Raw genomic sequence first — 26,308 nt, 5'->3', positions numbered from 1 at the left:
AATACAAGGGAGGGCTCAGGGTTCGCTCTCTCTCTTACACATGTGATTTACAGAGGAAAGACTGCTACATCATGTAGTCCTACTGGAGCACGTGGCTCCCTTCTGGGTCACCTTGCTGGGTTTATCCCTGGAATAGGAACCTACCATCACTGGACTCTAGCTAAATGGATTTTACTTCTCTGAAAGGTATGAACCTGGGCAGCCTTCATTAATTAGTTAGAGCTGGACTCTGGTTCATGTTTGCTGTACTATTGAATTGTGTTGCTGAATCTTCAGTAAAGCTGTTAAAGTAGAAATATATATATATATATATATATATATATATATATATATATATATATATATACATATACAGTATATATATATATATATTTTTTTTTTTAATACAGGGAGGGAGGGTTATAACACCTGTAAGGTTTATTTTTGCCATCCTTGTCCAGTTTGGGAGATTTTTTACCTTCACCTCCTGTCCCATACCCAAACAGGAAGTGAGAGAAAAATTCTGCAAATTAAGGAAATCCCTTGGGGACCCCCAGGTCACTAGAACTAGTGCCACCATTGGAAGATTTCCCCTCTATTACTTTTCTAGGGACAGCCCGAAATTTGGAAATGTCTTTTACTTCCACTTTCGATGATAATGGTAAACAGGGCAAATAGAGAGGATGACTCTCCCTAACAGGGATACAGAGAGCAATAAAAACTGACAGGTGTTCTAATCCCTATCCCCTCTATCCCTTTAGTTATACTTTATTGTTTTAAGCCTGGTATATTCAAGGAGTGCATGGTGGTACATGGCATATCAGAAAAACTGGGTCTGTAATGCACAATGGGTTATGAAGCAAAACCACTACTAAAGGGTAACTCAGCATGAACATCGAAGCAGGAGAGTAGTTGCTATGGGTAACTGGTAACTAATAGAAAGTACAAAGCAGCCAGTCATGAAGCGTGTTACCTGGCGGAGGTGACAGGTCCTTCCGTAGAGAGGGGGGTGGGTGATCTGGCTTCCTCCCTAGCAGTCATTTTCCCAAAAAACAACCGAGACTGAATCCAAGTTACGGAGACCCCATGTACCTGGCCGCAAGGTACAAGAGAGTGAAGGAGTCGAGTGAGAGCATGCATGAGGTCCATGCTAGGTGGGACCTCATTCTGTCACTGGAAGGGGCAGAGGTACACTGGACTGGTGGAAAGAGCATTGCTCTTCTCTAAGCCAGGGTACCACCATAATGTTGTCTTCCACATGAACGCGGCTGCACTTGGTCCCGGGCATTGATGACCACATACACAAGGAAAGGTACCCCCACGTGCAGGACCAGTAGGCCCCGCCTACATGCATGCTATTACTAAACATTTAACATCATATCTCCCCTTTATACTTTCACTGTGTAAACCAAACATTATAAATGGGACACTGAGCTTACCTGGGGTAACAGGAAGAATCCGAATAGTCTTGCAGTTGCTGCAACCATTTCTGATGTTGATGGCCCAATCACAGCCACGACTTGTTCCTCAAAAGTTGTGTAGTTACAGACTACGGGGATAGAGCTATCCTCTCTCTCAGAAAGAAATCTCAAAGCTGCTTGTACTGTGGCATCTGTATTACAGCAGGTATCGTATATCTCATATCCAAGACTGGTATTGGGCAGAATAGTACTGCTGTTGTTAATTTCCTCCACTGTAAACTTCATTGCCAATAACCCAATAAACTCATGGACATTGAAGCTGTTGAAAGAGGGATTGACACAACACAAGTTGGCTTTAACTGTGATAGAAATAGGAACTGTGTCTTCAATATAGGAAAAAGATATTTACAGTAAAAGTGGGTAAGTTGTGCAAGATCCAATTGAATGGAATAGTAATGGTTAAATCAGACATGCTATTGACACATGTCCATGTTGTCCTTATTCGTTTTTATCCACATACAGTATATTGATTTATTGATAATGCAATTTGTAAGAAATTGATCTGCTGCTGCATGATGTCAAGCAAGAATATTTTTCAAATAATTTGCCTAAGCTTGTGATCTTGACACCATGGCATACTAAGGATATAACAGCAAAGCTGAATAAAAAAGAAATGCATACACATCTCTAACTTATCTCAGTCTTTTCTGTGTGAGGCGTACTAAAAGCAACTATGGAAAACTAACATTAGTTCTGGGTGAAGTTGGCTTTTAGTTAATATAAAGATCCTTCCTTAGGCCTTGAGTAAAAAAATGCCACTTTTACAGGTGTCCAACTTATATTTTTACCAAAAAAGGGGTTTGGTTCCTCAGGCCAAAGGGAAAGAAAGTGGGATTTTGTAGGCAAATTGTAAAATATATCTGAATTTATTGGAAAATTGTATACATCAAACAAAAAGTAAATGAAAGTGAAAGAAAGGAAGTGGATATGATACATGATCATATGGGTACTGTACAATCAACATTATGAACTATTTTACTTAAGACTCGGAGTGGTGATTCCCGGTTGTAGAACTGGGGTTCTGACACGTTTCGGCATTAATGTAATAGCCCTTATCAAGGAAAAAATCACCAAACTCTATGAAGTGAAAAGTGAAGAAAATAGCAAAATATTAGTGACTGTTGTGCTGAACAAGTATATTACTGTATAATAATCACATCGTTTTTTCTGGTTGTGTACCTGAAATGCAGAGATGATTGTCCCCATAAAAAATTGGTGGGAGGGGTTTGTAGTCCGCAGTTCCCAAGGTTGCTACTGGATCCTGAGCCGGTTTAGTCTGGAAAGTAAATGAGGTGTTAAGGCAAGCAATTTGCCAATTCTATATAATAATTAATTAAATAAATGAGGGATCAATTACTGTAACCCAAGGATGGTGTGTCCAGATAGGTGGGGGTGGGTGTTCTGAAGTATATATGTATATATACTGTATATATACCACTCTCATGCCCCAGATTTCCGGTCTTCTGGAAAATAGAAGAGGGAGTATGTGTATGTGACCAAGATGTTTAAAAAGCGTGGGGAGGGTCATGTTTGTAAAAGAGAACTTACATAAGGTTTGCTGGAGATTGGACAAATTTTTTTTTTACATTTTTTATGGGGACAATCATCTCTGCATTTTAGGTACACAACCAGAAAAAACGATGTGATTATTATACAGTAATATACTTGTTCAGCACAACAGTCACTAATTTTTTGCTATTTTCTTCACTTTTCACTTCATAGAGTTTGGTGATTTTTTCCTTGATAAAGGCTATTACATTAATGCCGAAACGCGTCGGAACCCCAGTTCTACAACCGGGAATCACCACTCCGAGTCTTAAGTAAAATGGTTCATAATGTTGATTGTACAGTACCCATATGATCATGTATCATATCCACTTTCTTTCTCAATTTTTACTTTTTGTTTGATGTATACAATTTTCCAATAAATTCATATATATTTTACAATTTGCCTACAAAATCCCACTTTCTTTCCCTTTGGCCTGAGGAACCAAACCCCTTTTTAGGTACCTGTAATAGGGATGATGGCAATCAAATATATCTTACTACATTATATCTCTAAAACTCTACCATCAACTTATTATTTTATGCCTTTAAACTCAGTTCAGTGTTAGCCTCTGTGGCTATGCAAGTTGGATGTTTAGATCAGTATTTTAGGAGCATCAATTAGAGGCATTAAAAAAAGTACCAAAGTTGCGTATGTAGAGGACCTTATGAGCACAATTTATGTGTGAATGCACATAAATGCGCGCTTATGTGCTTACATTGATTCTAGTAGCTAGAATACATGAATATTCTATCAATAAAGCGAGTTTACTCAAATGCTTCTAAATACCATACGCCTGTAATTGCGCATAAACACACATAAACGCAAGTGAAAATACACAAACATGGAGAATTTTTTGTCTGCCAATTTCGTACATTACATTAGGTACATACATTTCAACACCTCTGTGTATGAGGCTTAAAGATTATCTCCTTTTTTGTTGAGAAAAAAAACAATCCCCTCTGGGTGATCTATGTACATTGCAGGGATTTTACCAAACTTTGTTGCAGATTCCTACCTGTTGTCAATGTGGATGTGCAGAGTGGATCTGAATGGGAGTGATTTTTCATTATCAATCAACTGATACACTTGCAGTGGTCTAATGAAGAAAATTGCAGCGTCTGAATTCCTATAGAAATGACTGATCCTTTGGGAGTATCTCACCAAAAATGAAATTTGTGTTGCAGAGGGTGCCTAAAATCCAACTTGTACCTTAGTGCAGATATCTGGGAATTCTGTTTCATAGAAAAACGGTGTAGAATGACTCCAGGTTGCCATATTGTAATTGAATTACAATATGACTTATATAGCAATTGTAAATTTTATATATATATATATATATATATATATATATATATATATATATATATAGTAGCAGAGCATCCCATAGAGAGCTGGAAAAAGTACTGTTCGGGGTTTATACATCTCCAAGGCTCCTCTCTTACACATTTAGGGATCTCTGATCCACAATCCAGTTCGAGTCTTGGTCCTCTCCCAATTTAGGCTCACCTGTGACAGACAGCCAGTGCTCTTGGCCTGGGAAATCGGACACCTCTTGTCTGTGAGAGCAAAAGGTTGGTAAAAACTTACAAGCGGTATATGTGGAAGCTGACAAGCTGTAGGCTTGCTCAGCCTGGTAGTTAGGACCTGTATATATTGCATAGTCAGTGCCGAGGCACAACAGCACCTTTATATAGAATTGTAAATATCACAAATAAACGCTGCACTGTTTGTCACTACCTTCTTGGAATTGGTATCTGTGCCTGAGAGATTGCTTATCCCAGGGAGCTTTGTACCTGCTACCTGTTCCCCAGTAGGGATGGGCTCTGTGTTCGAGTCAAATGTAAATTTGACTCGAACATCAGCTGTTTGTGTGTTCGCAGAAATGGGGCACTCAGTGGGAAGATTGCCTGCCGATGAGCGTTCCATAACGTACTGCATTGTTGCAGTGCATTGATTGCTGATGATTGGCCAAAGCATGCACCTGATCTGTATGCTTTGGCCAACCACAGCACAATGTCCTGTCAGAGCCATGATTGGGCAAAGGCAGTGTGCCTTCAGCCAATTATGGCTCAGGGGCTAAGTCTACACCCCACACTATATAAGGCTGCTGCTTACACGGCAGCCATGTATAGTGGGTTACAACAGAGACTAGGCAGGTAGTTAGTGGATAGTGTGTTGAGTTAGTTTAGTGCAGTCAGAGTAGTGTACAGGTATACTCCACTTTTATAGATATGTTGTAGTCCTGTGTCCCTTCTTGGTGCTCCCCATGTTTTGTATCCCTGTCACTTATAGTTCGTGAGCAGTGCCATGCCAAGCTGACCAAGGTTTCCTATAGACGCCAATGTTAAGGACAGGGAGCAGTGCTATGCCAAGCTGACCAATATTTCCCATAGACCCAATGTTAAAGACAGGCCGACATTTTGATTGCCAGATTTTTAGAAAAGGGCTACAAGAAGAAGGAACTAGAACATATTAAACAAATGGTCAGGAAAATGAAAAGAGAAGATCTAATCATAGAAAATAATAATAGAAAGAAGAACAACGGTAACAGGTTTGAATATGCATTCATCACAGGCTTCAACAAACAACACAAAGATATGGAAAAGATTATTAGAAAACACTGGCCTATTCTCAGAGCAGACAAAACTCTCAAGCAAATCCTGCCCATGAAACCGTCATTCATCTATCGCCGTACAAGGGACAATATTTTGTACAAACAAAGGGAGTAGCCATGGGGGCTAGATATGCCCCCAGTGTAGCCAATATTTTTATGCAAAAGTGGGAGGAGGAGCAGGTTTTTAGTGTAAATAGACCTTTTTTAAAATTTTATCGAAGATATATTGATGATATCCTTTTAATATGGCAGGGTACCCCAGAATCATTGCAACTTTTCTTCGATGAGATTAGTGATAATGGATATGGAATCACGTTCACGGGTAACTGGGACCTGAATAAAATCTCATACTTAGATCTGGAGCTCTTTAAAAAGAATGGCAAGTTACAAAGTAAAACCTTCTTCAAAAAAGCCGATGAAAATGGGTACATACCTACACGCAGTTGCCACCACCAACGATGGCTAGGTAATATACCCAAAGGCCAACTACTGCGAATTAGAAGGAATTGCAGTGACATACAAGACTTCGACAATCAGGCCGACATTTTGATTGCCAGATTTTTGGAAAAGGGCTACAAGAAGAAGGAACTAGAACATATTAAACAAATGGTCAGGAAAATGAAAAGAGAAGATCTAATCATAGAAAATAATAATAGAAAGAAGAACAACGGTAACAGGTTTAAATATGCATTCATCACAGGCTTCAACAAACAACACAAAGATATGGAAAAGATTATTAGAAAACACTGGCCTATTCTCAGAGTAGACAAAACTCTCAAGCAAATCCTGCCCATGAAACCGTCATTCATCTATCGCCGAGCTCCCACCCTAAGAGATAAAATTGTGCATAATGTAATCAATCCCCCTAAAAAGATCCTATTACCTACAGCCTACAATGGTTTCTTCCGATGTCAGAAATGTCTTCCATGTAGAAACAACAGGAAACAACAGAAAAAAACAAAAAGCTTTAAATCCAATGTCACAGGTACAGAGTATAAAATTAAAGACACCATCACATGTACGAGTACACATGTCACATATGTGGTGGAATGCCCTTGTAAATTGCAGTACGTCGGAAGAACCACACGACCCCTCTTCGTAAGAATTAGAGAACACATAAAGAACATCAAAAAAGGGTTTGAAAAACACACTTTATCAAGACATTTTAAAGAGGTCCATGCACAGAATCCAACAGGAATGATTTTCTATGGAATTGATAAAATAAAAACGATTGGAGAGGCAGCAACAAAAGAAGAATGGTATCAAAGAATGAAACAAAATGGATTTTCCTAATGCGCTCTCTCCGCCCTGAGGGGTTAAATGCCGACATCGATTTAAATTGTTTTATCACAGATACATAACTTATAATTTTATTCCTTTTGGACTTTAATCAATAAAAACAACCTCTTTGTTTTTTACTTCCCTTTTACACATTTTTTATGTGATTTTTTATGTGATATTTTTTATTAGCTATTTTTACAGTTTTTACTTTTTACATATGTTTCACATATTTTTTTATGCACATTGTGGCCTGTTTTTATACGTCTTCTTCCTTCTTTTGATACGTCTCCTTCTTCTTTTATGGATATTACATCATTTCTTTTATGGATATTACATCATTTTTTATGCGAATTTTTTTAGCCTTCTCATCCAACATCTTCCTTTTTTTAGCCTTCTTATCCAACATCATGTTAATACTTTTAAACAAATTATACCATCTTTGATGTTGGGGATCTCCTCCAATCTGTTAAGTGACTGTCTAGTCTTCTCTGGGTATTTTTTAATCGGTTTTAACTGTTTTTTAATTTTTTGGCCCAAACACCAATTCCATACAACTATCCAGATTATGAAGAGATATGTATATCAGCTCATCAAGTGACTTATTACTATATATACAATAATTTTTTCTCTTTTATATATTTTTTTCCCATTTATACTTTCATAATATTCCTTTTTGACCTTTTCATCCAACATCACTCTACATTTCAAGTTTTTTAAAAAAACTATTTTTCCCCCATTTGTGGATTTTTTTGTTGTCCCCTCAGAAATAATGGACACGCTATTTCCAAGAAGCTTGATTGTTTATCAATCTCAGATCACGTGAATTTTTTTCTACCTCTTGAATTCTTCTTCCCACACTTCTTTATAGCCGTTAATATCTCACGGGTGCACTTCAACACACTTTTCTTATCACTCCACCAGTGCTATTCACTTATTGTTTTATTTATGTCCATATACCAAACACTTTTATTTGGACACTTAGGATACACTTATCCACTCATATTTCGACGTAAGCACCTATTATTATTTTCTTCAATATAATATAATTTTTGTGGTCATAATATCACCAATGCCTTTGGGCACTCTTTACTTTCTTCCCACAAAACACTTTTTCATCACTTCTATGTTTCCTTTCTTCATTAAAAATATATATATAAAAAAATGTCTGATGCCCCTTTTTAATTTTAATTTTTTTATCTTTTGGTTTATACACTCCCTCTTAAATATATATTTTTATATATTTTTATGAATTTTTTATACATATTCGTTCCTAATAAAATTATTTATTAAATATCTTTTGCAATTTAAACTAGATCCACTAGATGGCAGCATGATCTAATATGATGATTATTATAGCCATAGGTATGCATCCCATATTAAGCCTGCACATTCCACATTTCTTCCAATATCGAGCAATTACTGGCAGATGTGCATTAGGGCAAATGATTGGCCGATGGGATGACTCTGGCTATATCAGGAAGACGAGGTCGACTGACGGGTACCGCTCCCCGTAGACGTCCTATGACGAAACGTACGTAGGGCGGAAACCCACGTCACTTCCGGTCCGCAGCTCGCCTAGGCTTGGAACGCAGAAGCTTCCCCGGCGCAGACTGCCACTATCTGAAGGGATCTGCTGCATCTACTATTCAAGCGTGAGTCGCTACTATCTTCTTGTATACCCGCTCTTCACTTATCACACTAAGAAGCCTTTTTCTTCCCTTTGTACCCAGATGGGATCTTTTTGGTCCGTAGGGACCGTCAGCAGGCAGGTTTGAGTATCACACCTACATCCTGCCTTTTGGCTTACACTATATATATCATCTGTGGCCTTAGGGTAAGTGTGACACCTAGTGTTTGAATTGGAGAATTACATCCCAAAAGGTATACAATTAGCATTCTCACTGCTCCTATGATTTATGATTGATTTTCTACTTATTTATTCAGCATTATTTATTTAGCATCACCTATCTATTCAGCATTTTTATTCCACACTATTTATTCAGCATCACCTATTGGAAATCACAACCACTAATCCGGTATATATACTTTTTACCATATCTCACATTTGTTATTTATTTATCTATTTATTTATTGTCTCGGCTTGAATTTTTTATATTTATTTATTTACATACACAATATTTATATGTGACATTTTGTACGCACTAAGCACTTTTTCCTCTTCACCCGCATCTTTGCACATGCGTTAGGTAGCGCCGCATTCCAACTTTTCACCCCCACACTATATTTCTGCCCCTAAGTTACTTAGGGGTTCGGTTGGTGGCTGCAACCTTATATTTCACTGCCTGGCAGTTCTCATCCATAGCGCTGGTTCTCCAACCCCCCGTTTACCACTTACTGAGTGACTGTGTCACTACAACCTAGCAGCAATGGATATTTTTAAGTATATGAACTCCAGAGCAGTAAACATAGAGGAAATTTTTGACCAGGAGACCATTATACAAAGGCAAGATATGGAAGGATCTTTTAAAGAGTTAAAACAGAATATGGAAAAACAACTGAGGGTCTGGTGGGATATTGCCACACTGCAAAAGTATACCAAGGAAGGTATAGCACCCAGGAGGCTAAGATGGGACATATCCCCCAATGACCACATTACAGATCCTGATCTCCTGGAACAATGGTATGGTTTCTTCAACAGAAGTGAAAAAGAACTGCTGGCCATAATCATTAAGAGGAGGCAATACAAACTCAAAAAGATTGAAAGCACAATTATAAAAATTAAGGAACAACTGGCCCCATATTCGGAAACCAATGAGTATAAAAATAAAGAAAAAGCGTTGCAAGAAGCTGTACAAAAATACGACAAAACCATACAAGCTAAGAAACAGAAGAAATATAAGAGGGATATTCTAGATTATAGAAACAACACAGTCTATAAATGGCAATCCGACGAATTATATAGTGGTTTGGGCACTAGTGTGGACCCTGTCCACTTGACATCCAGGGAACCGTCTGAAATTGAGGAAGAGGAGGATGATACATGGATGGAGGTCACTACTCCTGTGACCCCTAGGACTCCCAGAACACCGGGAAAATTGGGAAGACCACCTTATGAACAGACTGTAGAACCAAGACCATCAAGAAATGGCCCACAACCGAATGTACATTATGATAGAACGCCCACTCACAACCAATATCGGGTTGATACCTACAATAGGTTCTCCCCTCTCGACTATTACAATGAGGAACACTACGAATATAGAGAACCATTTACCAGAAGGGATTTTTTTCCGAGAGGGAACAGAGGCAGACCCCCAAGAAATTTCGGAGGCCCACAGAGAAATCCAAATTTTTGGGACAATCAGAGGAACAACTGGAGACCGCCACCCCCGAGACGCGATCATCCAGGTGGAACACATGGAGGAGGACACAGACCACAGAGGGGACGCAACATGAACTGGAGGGACAATGGAAGAAGAACCTACCAGGAGAGAGACTGGGACCCACCCAGGACACAAGGAGGATACCATCCATACAGACCGCAACAGGAGAGAGATGGGGATCTACCCAGAACACAAGGAGGCTACCACCCATACAGGAGGGAAGAAAACAACGTGTTCAGGGAACAAGAAAGAAACGTAAACCGCGAGGAAAACGAGGGGGGACAAAGAAAAAGAAGAAGACGTTTTTAGGAAAAGGAATTTTTAATCTCAGCACAGTCACTTTCGATGAGGATGAACTGAAACTCTTGGACCTTGGCCTCAAATATGCTCCAAACAAAAATCTGGACAAATTTGAGGCATATATAGATCTCCAAAAATGCATCCGCAAGCTCAATATTAAAAAAATTTTTGCCCTTAAGAAAGAAAAAAATGCAAATACGAAAAACGAGGAATTTAAACACACAACCCTAAGAAACAAATCAACATTTAACCCCAATTTTTCAAATTTTCAAAAGAATGGTAGAACAAGAAATAAGAGATTTAAAGATACGGAATAGGAAGGAGGAGGAAACCTGGAACACCATAAAAAAACTGGAAAAGAGGAAGGGAATTTTGATAAGACCAGCGGATAAAGGAGGAGGCCTGGTTATATTGGACAAGAAGGAATATGAGGAAGAAATGGAAAGGCTCCTCAAGGAAGAAAACACATATAAAAAACTCACAGGAGATCCAAAGAAAAAATTTGAGAAGGCTTTAGACACATATATAAAGAAAGGGAAGGAAATGAATATATTAAACAAAAAGGAGGCCCAATATCTTAAACTGGAAGTAGCAAGGACCCCGGTCATATATTACCTCCCCAAAATACACAAAAATGAAACAAAACCACCGGGACGTCCAATTGTAAGTGCAATAAACTCAGTCCACTCTAGATTAGGGGAATACCTGGACAAATTCATCCAGCCATTAGTACCCCAGGGTAAATCATACCTCAGAGACAGTAAACAGTTGTTACATGATTTAGAAAATCTCGAGGTAACGGATGATGACATCCTGGTTACAATAGATGTTAATTCTCTGTATACCAATATAATACAAAAGGATGGCTTAGATGCCGTGGAGTGGGCACTGAGTAATTTCACTGATTTTAAACAAGCACAATTGCACTTTATTCTGGAGGGACTCGAAATGGCTATGAACTCGAATTATTTTTGGTACAAGGGACAATATTTTGTACAAACAAAGGGAGTAGCCATGGGGGCTAGATATGCCCCCAGTGTAGCCAATATTTTTATGTAAAAGTGGGAGGAGGAGCAGGTTTTTAGTGTAAATAGACCTTTTTTAAAATTTTGTCGAAGATATATTGATGATATCCTTTTAATATGGCGGGGTACCCCAGAATCATTGCAACTTTTCTTCGATGAGATTAGTGATAATGGATATGGAATCACGTTCACGGGTAACTGGGACCTGAATAAAATCTCATACTTAGATCTGGAGCTCTTTGAAAAGAATTGCAAGTTACAAAGTAAAACCTTCTTCAAAAAAAACGATAAAAATGGGTACATACCTACACGCAGTTGCCACCACCAACGATGGCTAGGTAATATACCCAAAGGCCAACTACTGCGAATTAGAAGGAATTGCAGTGACATACAAGACTTCGACAATCAGGCCGACATTTTGATTGCCAGATTTTTGGAAAAGGGCTACAAGAAGAAGGAACTAGAACATATTAAACAAATGGTCAGGAAAATGAAAAGAGAAGATCTAATCATAGAAAATAATAATAGAAAGAAGAACAACGGTAACAGGTTTGAATATGCATTCATCACAGGCTTCAACAAACAACACAAAGATATGGAAAAGATTATTAGAAAACACTGGCCTATTCTCAGAGCAGACAAAACTCTCAAGCAAATCCTGCCCATGATACCGTCATTCATCTATCGCCGAGCTCCCACCCTAAGAGATAAAATTGTGCATAATGTAATCAATCCCCCTAAAAAGATCCTATTACCTACAGCCATCAATGGTTTCTTCCGATGTCAGAAATGTCTTCCATATAGAAACAACAGGAAACAACAGAAAAAAACAAAAAGCTTTAAATCCAATGTCACAGGTACAGAGTATAAAATTAAAGACACCATCACATGTACGAGTACACATGTCACATATGTGGTGGAATGCCCTTGTAAATTGCAGTACGTCGGAAGAACCACACGACCCCTCTTCGTAAGAATTAGAGAACACATAAAGAACATCAAAAAAGGGTTTGAAAAACACACTTTATCAAGACATTTTAAAGAGGTCCATGCACAGAATCCAACAGGAATGATTTTCTATGGAATTGATAAAATAAAAAACGATTGGAGAGGCAGCAACAAAAGAAGAATGGTATCAAAGAATGAAACAAAATGGATTTTCCTAATGCGCTCTCTCCGCCCTGAGGGGTTAAATGCCGACATCGATTTAAATTGTTTTATCACAGATACATAACTTATAATTTTATTCCTTTTGGACTTTAATCAAGAAACAACCTCTTTGTTTTTTACTTCCCTTTTACACATTTTTTTATGTGATTTTTTTATGTGATATTTTTTATGTGATATTTTTTATTAGCTATTTTTACAGTTTTTACTTTTTACATATGTTTCACATATGTTTTTATGCACATTGTGACCTGTTTTTATACGTCTTCTTCCTTCTTTTGATACGTCTCCTTCTTCTTTTATGGATATTACATCATTTTTTATGCGAATTTTTTTAGCCTTCTCATCCAACATCTTCCTTTTTTTAGCCTTCTTATCCAACATCATGTTAATACTATTAAACAAATTATACCATCTTTGATGTTGGGGATCTCCTCCAATCTGTTAAGTGACTGTCTAGTCTTCTCTGGGTATTTTTTAATCGGTTTTAACTGTTTTTTAATTTTTTGGCCCAAACACCAATTCCATACAACTATCCAGATTATGAAGAGATATGTATATCAGCTCATCAAGTGACTTATTACTATATATACAATAATTTTTTCTCTTTTATATATTTTTTTCCCATTTATACTTTCATAATATTCCTTTTTGACCTTTTCATCCAACATCACTCTACATTTCAAGTTTTTTAAAAAAACTATTTTTCCCCCATTTGTGGATTTTTTTGTTGTCCCCTCAGAAATAATGGACACGCTATTTCCAAGAAGCTTGATTGTTTATCAATCTCAGATCACGTGAATTTTTTTCTACCTCTTGAATTCTTCTTCCCACACTTCTTTATAGCCGTTAATATCTCACGGGTGCACTTCAACACACTTTTCTTATCACTCCACCAGTGCTATTCACTTATTGTTTTATTTATGTCCATATACCAAACACTTTTATTTGGACACTTAGGATACACTTATCCACTCATATTTCGACGTAAGCACCTATTATTATTTTCTTCAATATAATATAATTTTTGTGGTCATAATATCACCAATGCCTTTGGGCACTCTTTACTTTCTTCCCGTAAAACACTTTTTCATCACTTCTATGTTTCCTTTCTTCATTAAAAATATATATATAAAAAAATGTCTGATGCCCCTTTTTAATTTTAATTTTTTTATCTTTTGGTTTATACACTCCCTCTTAAATATATATTTTTATATATATTTATGAATTTTTTATACATATTCGTTCCTAATAAAATTATTTATTAAATATCTTTTGCAATTTAAACTAGATCCACTAGATGGCAGCATGATCTAATATGATGATTATTATAGCCATAGGTATGCATCCCATATTAAGCCTGCACATTCCACATTTCTTCCAATATCGAGCAATTACTGGCAGATGTGCATTAGGGTAAATGATTGGCCGATGGGATGACTCTGGCTATATCAGGACGACGAGGTCGACTGACGGGTACCGCTCCCCGTAGACGTCCTATGACGAAACGTACGTAGGACGGAAACCCACGTCACTTCCGGTCCGCAGCTCGCCTAGGCTTGGAACGCAGAAGCTTCCCCGGCGCAGACTGCCACTATCTGAAGGGATCTGCTGCATCTACTATTCAAGCGTGAGTCGCTACTATCTTCTTGTATACCCGCTCTTCACTTACCACACTAAGAAGCCTTTTTCTTCCCTTTGTACCCAGATGGGATCTTTTTGGTCCGTAGGGACCGTCAGCAGGCAGGTTTGAGGATCACACCTACATCCTGCCTTTTGGCTTACACTATATATCATCTGTGGCCTTAGGGTAAGTGTGACACCTAGTGTTTGAATTGGAGAATTACATCCCAAAAGGTATACAATTAGCATTCTCACTGCTCCTATGATTTATGATTGATTTACTGAATATGTGTATTTACTGCGCTAACCTAATATTATTCTGCAACAAAAAGTGCACGTGCAAACGTGTAAACAATGCTCTAATATAATAGAATAATAAGTAATAAATATAAATGTGCTGACAATAAATATGTAACCTTTGTGAACCAATACTGTTCAATTTATATCAATAAATATGTAAACTTTGTGAACCAATAGTGTTCAATTGTGATATATCATCCACTAAAGTGCATATAAAACCTGTAAAAATTTCCAATTTACGTGCAGTCCAAGAATAAATATTCATAAAAAAATTACACAATAATAGTCCGTGAAATAAATCAACTTTAAAGTGCAAAATCGTGCTCAAATAAAGTCTCTGAAGTGCTGGATGGGATCGTGCGTGACGGTGATTCTTGGGATTCTACCACTCTGTGCCAAAATGGGGTAAGGTAGCACACTTACCAGATGGTGTGGATTCCAATGGCGTACGCGGCGCCAAATGGAATCTATAACGCTTTATATCGCTGCTCCTGTATATAGATGCGGGGATGGACGTTCTCCTTATGGATGGGGATGGGCACTCAGCATGAAAGAAAGAAGATATATGCTCCTCATAGTGTAAAAAGGTTTATCCTATCTGCAGAAGAAGAAGATCCTGGTTGAACAGCACGAAACACTGTTGCTGTTCCCGGATTAGAAGTCCTAGGTGTAGCAGCACAGTAGGGGGGGACCATATCATAATACCTGCTGGGGAATAGCAGAGCGACGTATAGAAGAGGAGAGCCGAGACGTGAGACACTCAGAGCCCAGCCGTGTGATTAGTGGAGTGTGCGGACACACCGAGCACCACTTCCCCAATCCTCTCCTTGGGTCCCACCTTATATTTCACTGCCTGGCAGTTCTCATCCATAGCGCTGGTTCTCCAACCCCCCGTTTACCAGTGCTATGCCAAGCTGACCAATATTTCCCATAGACCCAATGTTAAAGACAGGGAGCAGTGCCATGTCAAGCTTACCAAGATTTCCCATAGATGCCAATGAGCACTGAAAATTGGTCTAGGCAGGAAGGTGGTGAAAGTGCCCTGTATTTTTAAGTGGTTAAGGAGAACCCTATGACAGAAAAAAAAAAAAAAAAAAAAAAACGGCGTAGGGTCCCCTCCAAAACCCATACCTGACCCTTCGGGACTGGTACAGATTTTAAGAGGAACTCCACGCCGAAATCCATACCAGACCCTTATCTGAGGATGCAGCCATGTTGATGGGGACAAAGGCCTCTTTCCGACAACCCTGGGCTGTGGTTGGTAACAAGGAGGCCCCAGATCTCGCCCCCCCCCCCATGTGAATGGATATCGGGTTAATCGTAACCCTACCCATTCACCAAAAAAGTGTAAAAAAGTTAAAACCACAGAACACAGTTTTTGGACAAGTCCTTTATTTACCACTTAAGGACCGGGCCTATTTCTTACACTTGTTGTTTACAAGTTAAAATCAGATTTTTTTGCTAGAAAATTACTTAGAACCCTCAAACATTATATATATTTTTTTAGCAGAGACCCTAGAGAATAAAATGGAGCTTGTTGCTTGATTTTTTATCACACCTTATTTGCACAGCGGTCTTACAAACGCATTTTTTTGGGAGCCCAATTTTTTTCTATAATGTGAAAGATAATGTTATGCTGAGTAAATAGATACCCAACATGTCATGCTTCAAAACATTGGTACTTAAAAATCCCCATAGGCAACATTTTAAAATAAAATTCTAAAGGTTACAAGTTTAGAGTTACAGAGAAGAGAGATTTTTTTTTATTTTCTATTTATTTTATCTTTTATTTTTTATTTTTACACTGTCTTTTTAAAAAAAAAAAAAGTTTGATCACTTTTATTCCTATTACACGGAATGTAAACATCCCTTGTAATAGAAATAAGCATGACAGGACCTCTTTAATGTGAGATCTGGGGTCAAAAAGACGGCTGTTGCTATAACAATAAAAATGAAAAATTCCTTAAAATATTGTGCCTGAGGGGATCCCGTTAATGTGCCTGTAAAGTGGCGCATCTGTACGATGTATGTAGCCTGCTGCAGCAATACTGACATTTCTAAAGGAAAAAAACATAATTTAAACTTGCTCGCGGCTGTAATGTATTGTCGGCTCCCGGCAATACAGATAAAAAAATGAAAAAAACGGCGTAGGGTCCCCCTCCAGTCGATACCAGGTCCTTTGGGTCTGGTATGGATGTTAAGGGGAACCCCTAAGGCAAAATAAAAAAAAAGAAAATCGGCTTGGGGCCCCCCCCAAAATCCATACCAGACCCTTATCCAAACAAGCAGCCTGGCAGGTCAGGAAAGGGGAGGGGGGGACAACCCCCCCCCCTCCTGAACCATACCAGGCCACATGCCCTCAGCGGGGGGAGTATGGGGACAAGGGCCTCTTTGCAACATCCCTGGGCTGTGGTTGTCTGGGTTTGTGGCTGGAGGGCTTATCAGAATCGGAAAGCCCCTTTCAACAAGGGGGCCCCCAGATCCCAACCCCCTTCTATGTAAATGGGTATCAGGTACATTGTACCCATACCCGTTCACCAAAAAAGTGTGAAAACCACTGGAAACAGTTTTTAACAACATTAAAAATAAAAAAATAGTGTCCCTCAATGTAAATCCATCATTAATCATGACGCCTGCCGACCTGAAAAATAGAAAAACTGCAAAAAACGCTTCGACTCCTAAGAGGCTACCTGCCGTATGCCCAATCTTTGGCTTTGACAGTTCTTTTATAGACAAGGTGTGGGGCCACCTGGTTACGTCACCCGGCGGCACCACCCCTTCTGACGTCACGTGATATCATGTGACGTCAGAAGGGGTGGTGCCACCGGGTGATGTAGCAGGGTGGCCCCGACCCTTGCCTACAAAAGAACTGTCAAAGCCGAAGATCGGGCATACGGCGGGTAATCTCTTAGGACGTGAAGCGTTTGTTTATTTTTTTTCTATTGGGAATAACCTTCTTGATCCCCTTCAGTCTGGATTTCGCCCGCAACACTCCACAGAAACTTCTCTCCTAAAACTTACAAATGACTTACTAACAGCTAAAACAAATGGTCACTACTCAGTACTCTTACTCTTGGAACTCTCTGCTGCCTTTGATACTGTTGACCGTCACCTCCTTCTCAAAAACTCAGTTTGCTCGGTCTCCGTGACTGTGCTCTCCATTGGTTCGAATCTTACAATTCCACTTACTCCCCTGCAACTCCTCTTACCGTTGGGGTCCCCCAAGGTTCTGTCCTTGGACTGCTACTGTTCTCAATCTACACCTCCTCCCTGGGTCAGCTAATAGCCTCCCATGGCTTCCACTACCATTTCTACGCTGATGACACCCAAATCTACCTCTCTACCCCTCAGCTCACCCCATCAGTCTCCTCCCGCATCACTGATCTACTAACAGACATATCAGCCTGGATGTCACACCAGTTCCTTAAACTGAATCTATCTAAAACCGAGCTCATAATATTTCCTCCTCCACGTGCCCCTTCCCCTGAATTCTCTGTCAAGATCAATGAAACAACTTTCCTTCCATTCCTTCCACACATGCCAGGGTGCTAGGGGTAACCCTGGACTCTGCACTGTCCTTTCAGGCTCACATCCAATTCCTGTCCAAATCATGCCGCCTTAACCTCCGCAACATCGCTAGAATACGGCCCTTTTTAACCAACGACACCACCAAGCTTTTAATTCACGCCCTGGTTATCTCTCGCCTCGACTAATGCAACTCCCTCCTCATTGGATTACCTTTACATAGATTATCCCCCCTTCAATCCACGATGAATGCTGCTGCAAGACTCATCCACCTTACCAACTGTTCAGTGTCCTCCACCCCTCTCTGCCAATCCCTTCACTGCCTTCTACTTACCCAACGAATAAAATTCAAAGTGCTAACAATAGTTTACACTGCCATCCACAACTCTGCCCCCAGCTACATCACTAACCTGATCTCAAAATATCAACCAAGCGGCTCTCTTCGGTCCTCCCAAGGCCTCCTGCTCTCTAACTCCCTTGTCACCTCTTCCTATGCTCGCCTCCAGGATTTCTCCAGAGCTTCTCCCATTCTTTTGAACTCTCTACCCCAATATGTCCGACTGTCCCCTAATCTATCCATCTTTAGACAATCCCTGAAGACCCTTCTCTTTAAAGAAGGCTATCCGGCTACAAACTAACACACTGTTTCACTTTCCCCATCAGCTCATCCCCCATAGCTATTACCTTTTGTATCAATTGACCCTCCCATTTAGATTGTGAGTTCTAACGAGCAGGGCCCTCTGATTCCTTTTGTTCCAACTTGTATTGTAACTTTAATGTCTGCCTTCATTTTGTTTAGCACTGCGCAAACTTTTGGCTCTGTATAAATCCTGTATAATAATAAAAATAAAAAAAAATAAGTACCAGTGGGTGGAGGGTGGTTTCACAGACACTGTCACTTTGCATTCTGAATGGGAAAAGTGGCAGTGTCGCTTTGAAGCTGAACTCCAGGAATGAGACAAAATCTACCTTTGCAGTGGGCTCCCCTGTACTGCAAAGGTTAAATGCTTTTTTAATCTAGGGTTGCAGGGACAAGGTGCCTTATTTATCTTATCCCTGACTCTGACAGGGTCCCTCAATCAATACAACCCATGCCCCACAAGGTCCTTTCTAAGGTGCTTCAGGTTGTGGTCACAAGCTCGTCTCCTCACATATACGATGCAGGTTTAAAATCCCTTCAATCTGCTTGATGGTGCAAGGGACTGCTCACAGTCTGATGATTGAGGACAACACAAGAGCCTGCTAGAGCCAGCAATAAGGTAATAATAAGCAACACAACTTTTCTCTTTACTTAAAGACTAAACAAGCGCTTAACTGCAGCAGTGCAGGGGGCCCACAGGTGTACATTTTGTCTCATTCCTGGAGTTTAGCTGAAGGAAATCTGTCTGTAAGATGTACACTTTCTCAATCATCTTTAATGCCTTATTGGGTAAATGTAATTTCTACTATTCACCTTTAAAGGTAAATAGTACTGTCAACTTTCTATAAATTTGGTGAATGGTGCCACTGGGGACAGTGAGGGGAGGTCTCTCCCCTGAGAATACAGACAACAATAAAAAGAGGACACATCTTTCTTTTAGAAAGGGAACACAGTAGCAACAATTTGGCAGGGGTTAAGTCCCTCATTGTTGTACACAAAACCAAAAAGAACAATTTGGCTTGACTTTCATCATTATTGACTTGTAGGTGGGGTGCAGCATGGTGCAGCGGCAATAATTCACACACGTCAGGTGCAATAATAAACTTGTACAGCACAGTTCTAAACAATCCTGGAGGGATGACTGCCCAGCCAGGTACACTCACAGTTAGAGCAACGTAAACAGAGTAGATTTCATCTGGAATGTCAGCCTGTAGAGAGGGGCAGAATGTGGCCTGGCCATTTTGTGCCATAATCGGAAAGATGTCCAGAGGAGATGCGACCTTACGCTTTCCCTCCTCATCAGGAACCTTTCCCTAGAACTCTCCCTAACAGACGGAGTACCTTTCCCTACACTACTCACTCTAATAAAGTGTGCCAAACCCAGGGGGCCAGGGTCATAAATAGGCTCTGGCTGACCCAAGATGGCTGCCAGAGTCACATGGGGCAACAGCATCCAACCGGATTACTTTCCCAGTGACCCAGGAAACCATAGAGGAACTGGGTTCCTCCTGACTTCCTCTCCAGCTGCAGAGCCAGTGCGGTTGAGCGCCACCTGCAATTGAGAAAATAAACTGCACCTTTCTACAGACTGGCAAAGTGCACCTGCTTATGCCACCTAGGTAGTGCTAAGGGTATAATTAGATTAGCTTAGCTATAAAAAAACATGACTGTATAATAGTATAAGTAAGAAACCAATGCACTGGAATAACAATTTCATACGCATGATAAACAGACTATTTAAATATTTTTATATGTGAAAAGAGAAAGCCACCTTGAATTGGGAACACTGATGGGCCCCAAAAAACAGGTCTGCTATTCGGAAGGAGCAAATTGGTTAATTGCCCCAAGCCAGTACACTTGTTTTTTTTTTTTTTTTTAAATATTGTTAATGATTCTGCACTTTTGCCTTTTTCATGTGTTTTTGTGCCTTTTTTTTTTTTAACAGAATTGACAGTTTTGCAGTACACAGTGTACATAATCCGGGAAAACAAATACACCCAAAATAAAACTGTTGTCACCCATTTGGGTCAAGGATTTGATAATTGAAGTATGATTACTGAAGGAGGAAGTGGAAGGAAGTGGAGGGCTGAGTAGAGGAGGGGTAAAAATGGAAACAGGAGGATACTGGGCAGTTAAAGAAAGGAACCTGGTAAAAAGGGGGGGGGGCGAAGAGAGGGGGGAAGAGGGGGGGGGCACCATCACAACTCACTTTCTATTACCAAATAAACGTTTAGTCGTAAAGGATCTGGCTTCCACCCAAGCAGTCCAGAGTTTATTGAATTTTTCAGGGCATTTTCGACTCATAGGCTCCGTTCACATTATAGCGTATGGATCACGGGCAGAACCGCCGCGGTTCCGCCCGCGATCGGGAGATTATTGCAAATCGCGGGACGCCTGTGCGTTGCCCGTTGATTTGCAATAGCCCCCCAAACGCTGAGCGATGTTGCCGCGATTTCCGAAAAAAAATCGCGGGGCGCAATACGACCAAAAAAGTACAAGAGCTTCTTTGGATCGTATTGCGTCCCGCAATTTTTTTGCGCGATGTTACCGCGATTCGGCAGGCGGAAATCGCGGCAACATCGCTCAGCGTTTGGGGGTCTATTGCAAATCAACGGGCAACGCACAGGCGTCCCGCGATTTGCAATAATCTCCCGATCGCGGGCGGAACCGCGGCGGTTCTGCCCGTGATCCATATGCTATAATGTGAACGGAGCCATATAGGTAAGTTTATACAGAGGTAAGGTTGAATCAATCGAAGACCTCCACTGCAAGACCGTGAGTGGGGGGGGGGGGGTCAGGCTGTTTCCATTTGGAAAGAATGACTTTCCTAGCCACATAAAAGATAAATAACTGTTTGTGGGTGTTAGGAGCAACTGTGTCACAATTTCCCAAAAGGAGTATCCTTGGGTCCATCTCCACAGACAGGCCTCCCACAGAGTCTATTACACAGAGCTGTTTTTGTGCTTTTTAGGATCCCATTTAACTGACTGGCATTTAACTATTGTTAAAATTAATTCGACCTCCCTAAAGCCCCGTACACATGGGTCAAATATCAGGAGGCATCGGGCAGTTAAAAAAAATGGCCGATGTTCGGCCCGTATATATGTCAGCCGGTCTGACAGAAACCAGCCGGTCAGACCAGCATGCTGAAAAACCAGCGGCTGAGAGCACTAACCGGAGTGTTCTGGTGGGGGGGGGGAGTGTTCTGGTGGGGGGGGTTGGGGGGCTGTCCCCCTGTCAGAATACAACAGCTCAGTGGGGAAAATCACGGTACTAACGTTGGATCATTAGTACAGTGGCTCCAAGCGGAGCTGCCAGTTTTTTATTCAACCTGCTGGGTTGAACGAAAAAAAACTATTAGTGTGTACCAAGCTTAAGGATTCCTGTCACTGCTTTAGGTAGTAAAGCCAGAATAAGGATGGCTTTCGTAGAGCCTGTATCTTAAAGTGAACCTGTGTTGTTGCCCATGCGTGTATCAGGAACACGTCACTCATTCTCTTCCCCCATGTAACAGCGTTGATGTTTATCATTGGCTAAAACAACAATGGTAAGTATCAGTATCTGTGGAGACTTCAAGGGCATAGCACCGGTGTAACGTTAGAAAACCATACCCCGTGAGAAATCCATACCCACGTCACTTCCTGTCAGGAACAGCTGAGCAGCGTAGCAGTGCGCATGCTCACAGCTCCGGATACGTCATTGAACAGCTGAGGAGATGACTAGTGCGCATGTACGGAGGGTATGGATTTTTCGCGGTAGTGTGTGTAACGTTAAACCGCATCAGCTGTTGCAGCGATTACATTAAAACATCTCGGCTGCAACATGAATCAACTCCGCTCCTACCCCTGTCACTTCCCTGATCTCGGCTAGTAAATGTAAAAGCGGCGGCGGGTGTATGAAATCTAAATGACGGAGATCTGGGCTCCGTGATCCGCTTTTACATTTACTAGCCGACATCAGGGAAGTGACAGGGGTAGGAGCGGAGATGATTGATGTTCAGCGGAGATGTTTTAATGTAACCGCCGCAACAGCTGATGCGGTGTAACGTTATAACACACATTCCATACATTCCATACCCTCCGAGCATGCGCACTAGTAAGCTCCTCAGCTGTTCGCTGACCGGAAGTGACGAGGGTATGGAATTTTTATGGGTATGTTTTTTTCACGGAACACCGGTTTACTTTAAATCGCAAATCAACTGCATCCAGTTCATGCTTATACTTCAAAGATATCCTTTTTCTAAAATAGAACAAATTATTCCAGTTTTAGTGAGCTGATAAAGGTTACCTTTACCCTGTAGCAGTACAGTCTGGAAGCCCTTTCCTAAGCATGAGCACCCTGCTCTCCCCTTTGTACTTCCAGCTTGTGAGTAAGCGAGATTGTATTTTCACCATTGCCAAGTGAATAAAGTGGATTGTGGGGCAAGGCTCCCTACCCTTTCTGATCAAAGTACCCTAATAAGGAAGCACTTCACACCTCTCTAAGGTGCTACCCTGGTAAGCATACTTTGATGCAAAACAGAGAAAGGGGTGTGAAAGTATGTAATCTTTTCTGCACAAAATCTAATATGAGCAGGCTATAAGTAATTAAGGGGGAGTAACATTGAATTTAGGCTTCTCAACCTCATTGGCTTTGGAACAATCGTACCCCAAATAGCCTCTGTGGATAGATTCCAATCCTACTGGATGCAAAATCCAGAATGACTTTCCCACCATATTCTAAAACCCTTATACTATAATATTTAAAGTTAAGTAAAGTTGGGTCCTATTTATTTTGTCTGTGTACTCCAGACCCACTTAAGTTATTAAGCAGCACTGAATAACACACAGGACACTTGAAACGACTGTGTTATACGTGCCCTTATCAGAGAAAATAAAAAGCTTACTTTTTGCATTTGGCAGTTCCATCATTTGCCCAGCTGCCCGACTTGTTGACTTCATTATGTATAGCGAACAGGCCGCCCAGTTTGAGGTCCCCAGGTAAGTTGAAAAATGTTTGAGGGGTTGCATCTCCCATCTTCAGTGACGGACAAAACGGAGAACAACTGAGTAGTAATAGAATAACTAGAACACTAAGGGTGGACATTTCCACATGGAATTCAGGAGCGACCACTCATTTGTGCCCTAGGCATTGTAGAAAATGCATATGGTTTGATTAAAGTGTACATGGAAATGAGCTGATGTTTGCACTTATAAATTTGTGTATGATGCTCTACTTTCCAGCTGGCCATGTACAAACAGACACTGATTAAATATGTGACATGCTAATGATGAGAAAAGAGCCAAATTAAATGTGTACATAAAGCCAAGCCTTTGTTTTCTGCAGATTTAAATAGAGCAGAAAAGGGTAGAAAATGGGAAAAATACACACCAATACCATGTCAACCTTTACACAGACCAAAAAGAATAGACCAAAAAATGATTACCGTAGTTGAACCCACAAGCACTTTTTATTTCACCCCTACTTTTCCTTTATACTTGCTTTTCAAAAAAAATAAAAGCAAATATTTAGAGTAGCCTTGCTCAAAAAAGGTTCCGTGGAAGCCTAGGGTTCATCCCAGGGCCTTCTTTAATATTGATTGGACCCTGGGCAGTCATTTTCTTGCCCCCTCCCCCACCATGCAATTTCACTCTCCATCTACTCTGAGACATACAATAAATGGCAGCAAGACTCAAAATCAGTTTACTAAATCAGATCAGGCAGCAATTGGGATTGGTTGCCAGAGGTTACAGTGTATCGTTACCACTCGCTGACTGGCTACTAGAGGTTACAGCATATGACTTCTGCTTGTTGATTGGTTTCTAGAGATTACTTTACAATAATACGGATCACTGATTGGTTGCAAAAGGTTACAGGACATCCTTACCACTCACTAATTGGTTGCTAGAGGTTACTGCACATTATTACTGCTCACTGATTGGTTGCTAGAGATTAATACATATCCTTACCGCCCAATGATTGGTTGCAAGAGGATAGTGCACATCATTACTGCCCACTGTTTGGTTGCTTGCCTACACATCATGGACAGGGGAGGTGAGGGGACCCATCAATAGATAGAAAACTCCCAGGGATTTTAGGACTCCAGGGATCAGTGGCAATGCTGGGGAGGGGGGGGGGTGATCAGTGGCAATGCTGAGGGGTATATGGGATCAGTGGCAGTGGTGGGGGGACAGGATTAGTTAGGATGGCAAATTCTGAATCATGTAGAACAAAGCTAGAAATCTTTGGCAAGTATATAGTGGGGGATTCTACACCAACCACCAATGTGAGGGGGGATTCTACACTGATCACCAATGTGAGGGGCAATTTGAACTGACCACAATGTAACAGGGGTTTTTATGCCCCCACCAACATAAATAGGGATTTCTACACTGACACCAATGTAATAGGAGCATTTACACCAACCATCAGTGTAAGGGGGAATATACAATGACCTCCATGTAAGGGGGAATTTACACTGACAACCATTGTTGAGGAGATTTGAACTGACCACCACTGTAAGGTGACACTTCTACACAGACCACCAATGTTAGGGGGGATTTACACTGACCACCAATGTAAGGGCAATTCTTCACTTACCACCAATGTAAAGGGAAATGTACATTGATCACCAATGTAATGAAGAATTTACACTGACAACCAATGTAAGGGGGTCATTCACACTGGCCTCTAGTGTGAATGAAAGGATTGTACACCAAGCCCCAATGTAATGAGAAGATTTACACTGACCACCAATGTAACTGAGACATTTAGCCTGCATTCACATTTCTTGTGTCAGGAACTCATGCAAAATCACTTTCCTGACACCACAGAAATGCGCTGCCCTTTAGCTGGTACACAGCAGTGGCATTAATTGTTAATGACACCCTCACACATCTGCTGAAATATGCGTATTCACATCCACCAAAATTCACAGTGCTGTGCCACCATGGCATTTTGAAAAAGGGTTCCACCTCCATTCTGCTTACCTTTGTAGAACAGGCCTGATGGTAGGACTAATGACCACAGTTGTAGGCAGGACTTTCAAGCATGCCTCTTTAACTCCCCAGTGGGCAGCATTCAGCAGAAGTGAAGGTGGATATGACCCCAGGGGGGTCATGATATACAAATGAATGCTGCCTCTATTTACTTATCAATTCAGCTGGTCCGCGGCTATATACATATTAATGCCACAGGATTTACATATCATTGCAGGTTATTTACATGTATACACAGGGTCTGCAGATGAGTCATCTGTACACGGCAATAGGGCAGAGCTGGGCAGCATTAGTAACAGAACTTCACACTGAGATATCGGGATACAGCATGGGACTAAAACTTCAAGGGACAAGGGAATTTAAACTGGGATAGTTGGCAAGTATGAGGCAGCTGCCTTGGGCCCCACAACAATGATGGTCCCAGGGCAGCTGCCCCTTTTGCCCTGCCCTAAAAATGGCCCTGGTTCATCCTGAGGTTTCTAGAGATTCCTTAATCAGTGAGT

At 40.7% G+C, this 26,308-nt stretch overlaps 1 protein-coding gene across 1 annotated transcript in view; it reads right to left on the bottom strand.

The window, feature by feature from the left end:
* Positions 1-25,927, bottom strand: part of LOC309568879 (taste receptor type 1 member 3-like) — a gene marked incomplete at both ends in the record, with an annotated part of 60,707 nt that extends 34,780 nt beyond the window's left edge. The window contains 4 exons of the mRNA XM_082274662.1: positions 1,419-1,719; positions 23,714-23,939; positions 24,044-24,147; positions 25,797-25,927. Of these exons, the coding sequence (XP_082130788.1) occupies positions 1,419-1,719; positions 23,714-23,939; positions 24,044-24,147; positions 25,797-25,927 (762 nt within the window). The remainder of the gene's footprint in view (positions 1-1,418; positions 1,720-23,713; positions 23,940-24,043; positions 24,148-25,796) is intronic.
* Positions 25,928-26,308: the final 381 nt, after the last annotated feature.

The sequence above is a fragment of the Pelophylax lessonae genome, assembly GCF_965119305.1.
Source record: "Pelophylax lessonae genome assembly, chromosome: 12".
Taxonomy (NCBI): domain Eukaryota; kingdom Metazoa; phylum Chordata; class Amphibia; order Anura; family Ranidae; genus Pelophylax; species Pelophylax lessonae.
The sequence above is the reverse complement of the archived record's forward strand: the minus strand, read 5'-3'. Positions and strand labels throughout refer to the sequence as shown.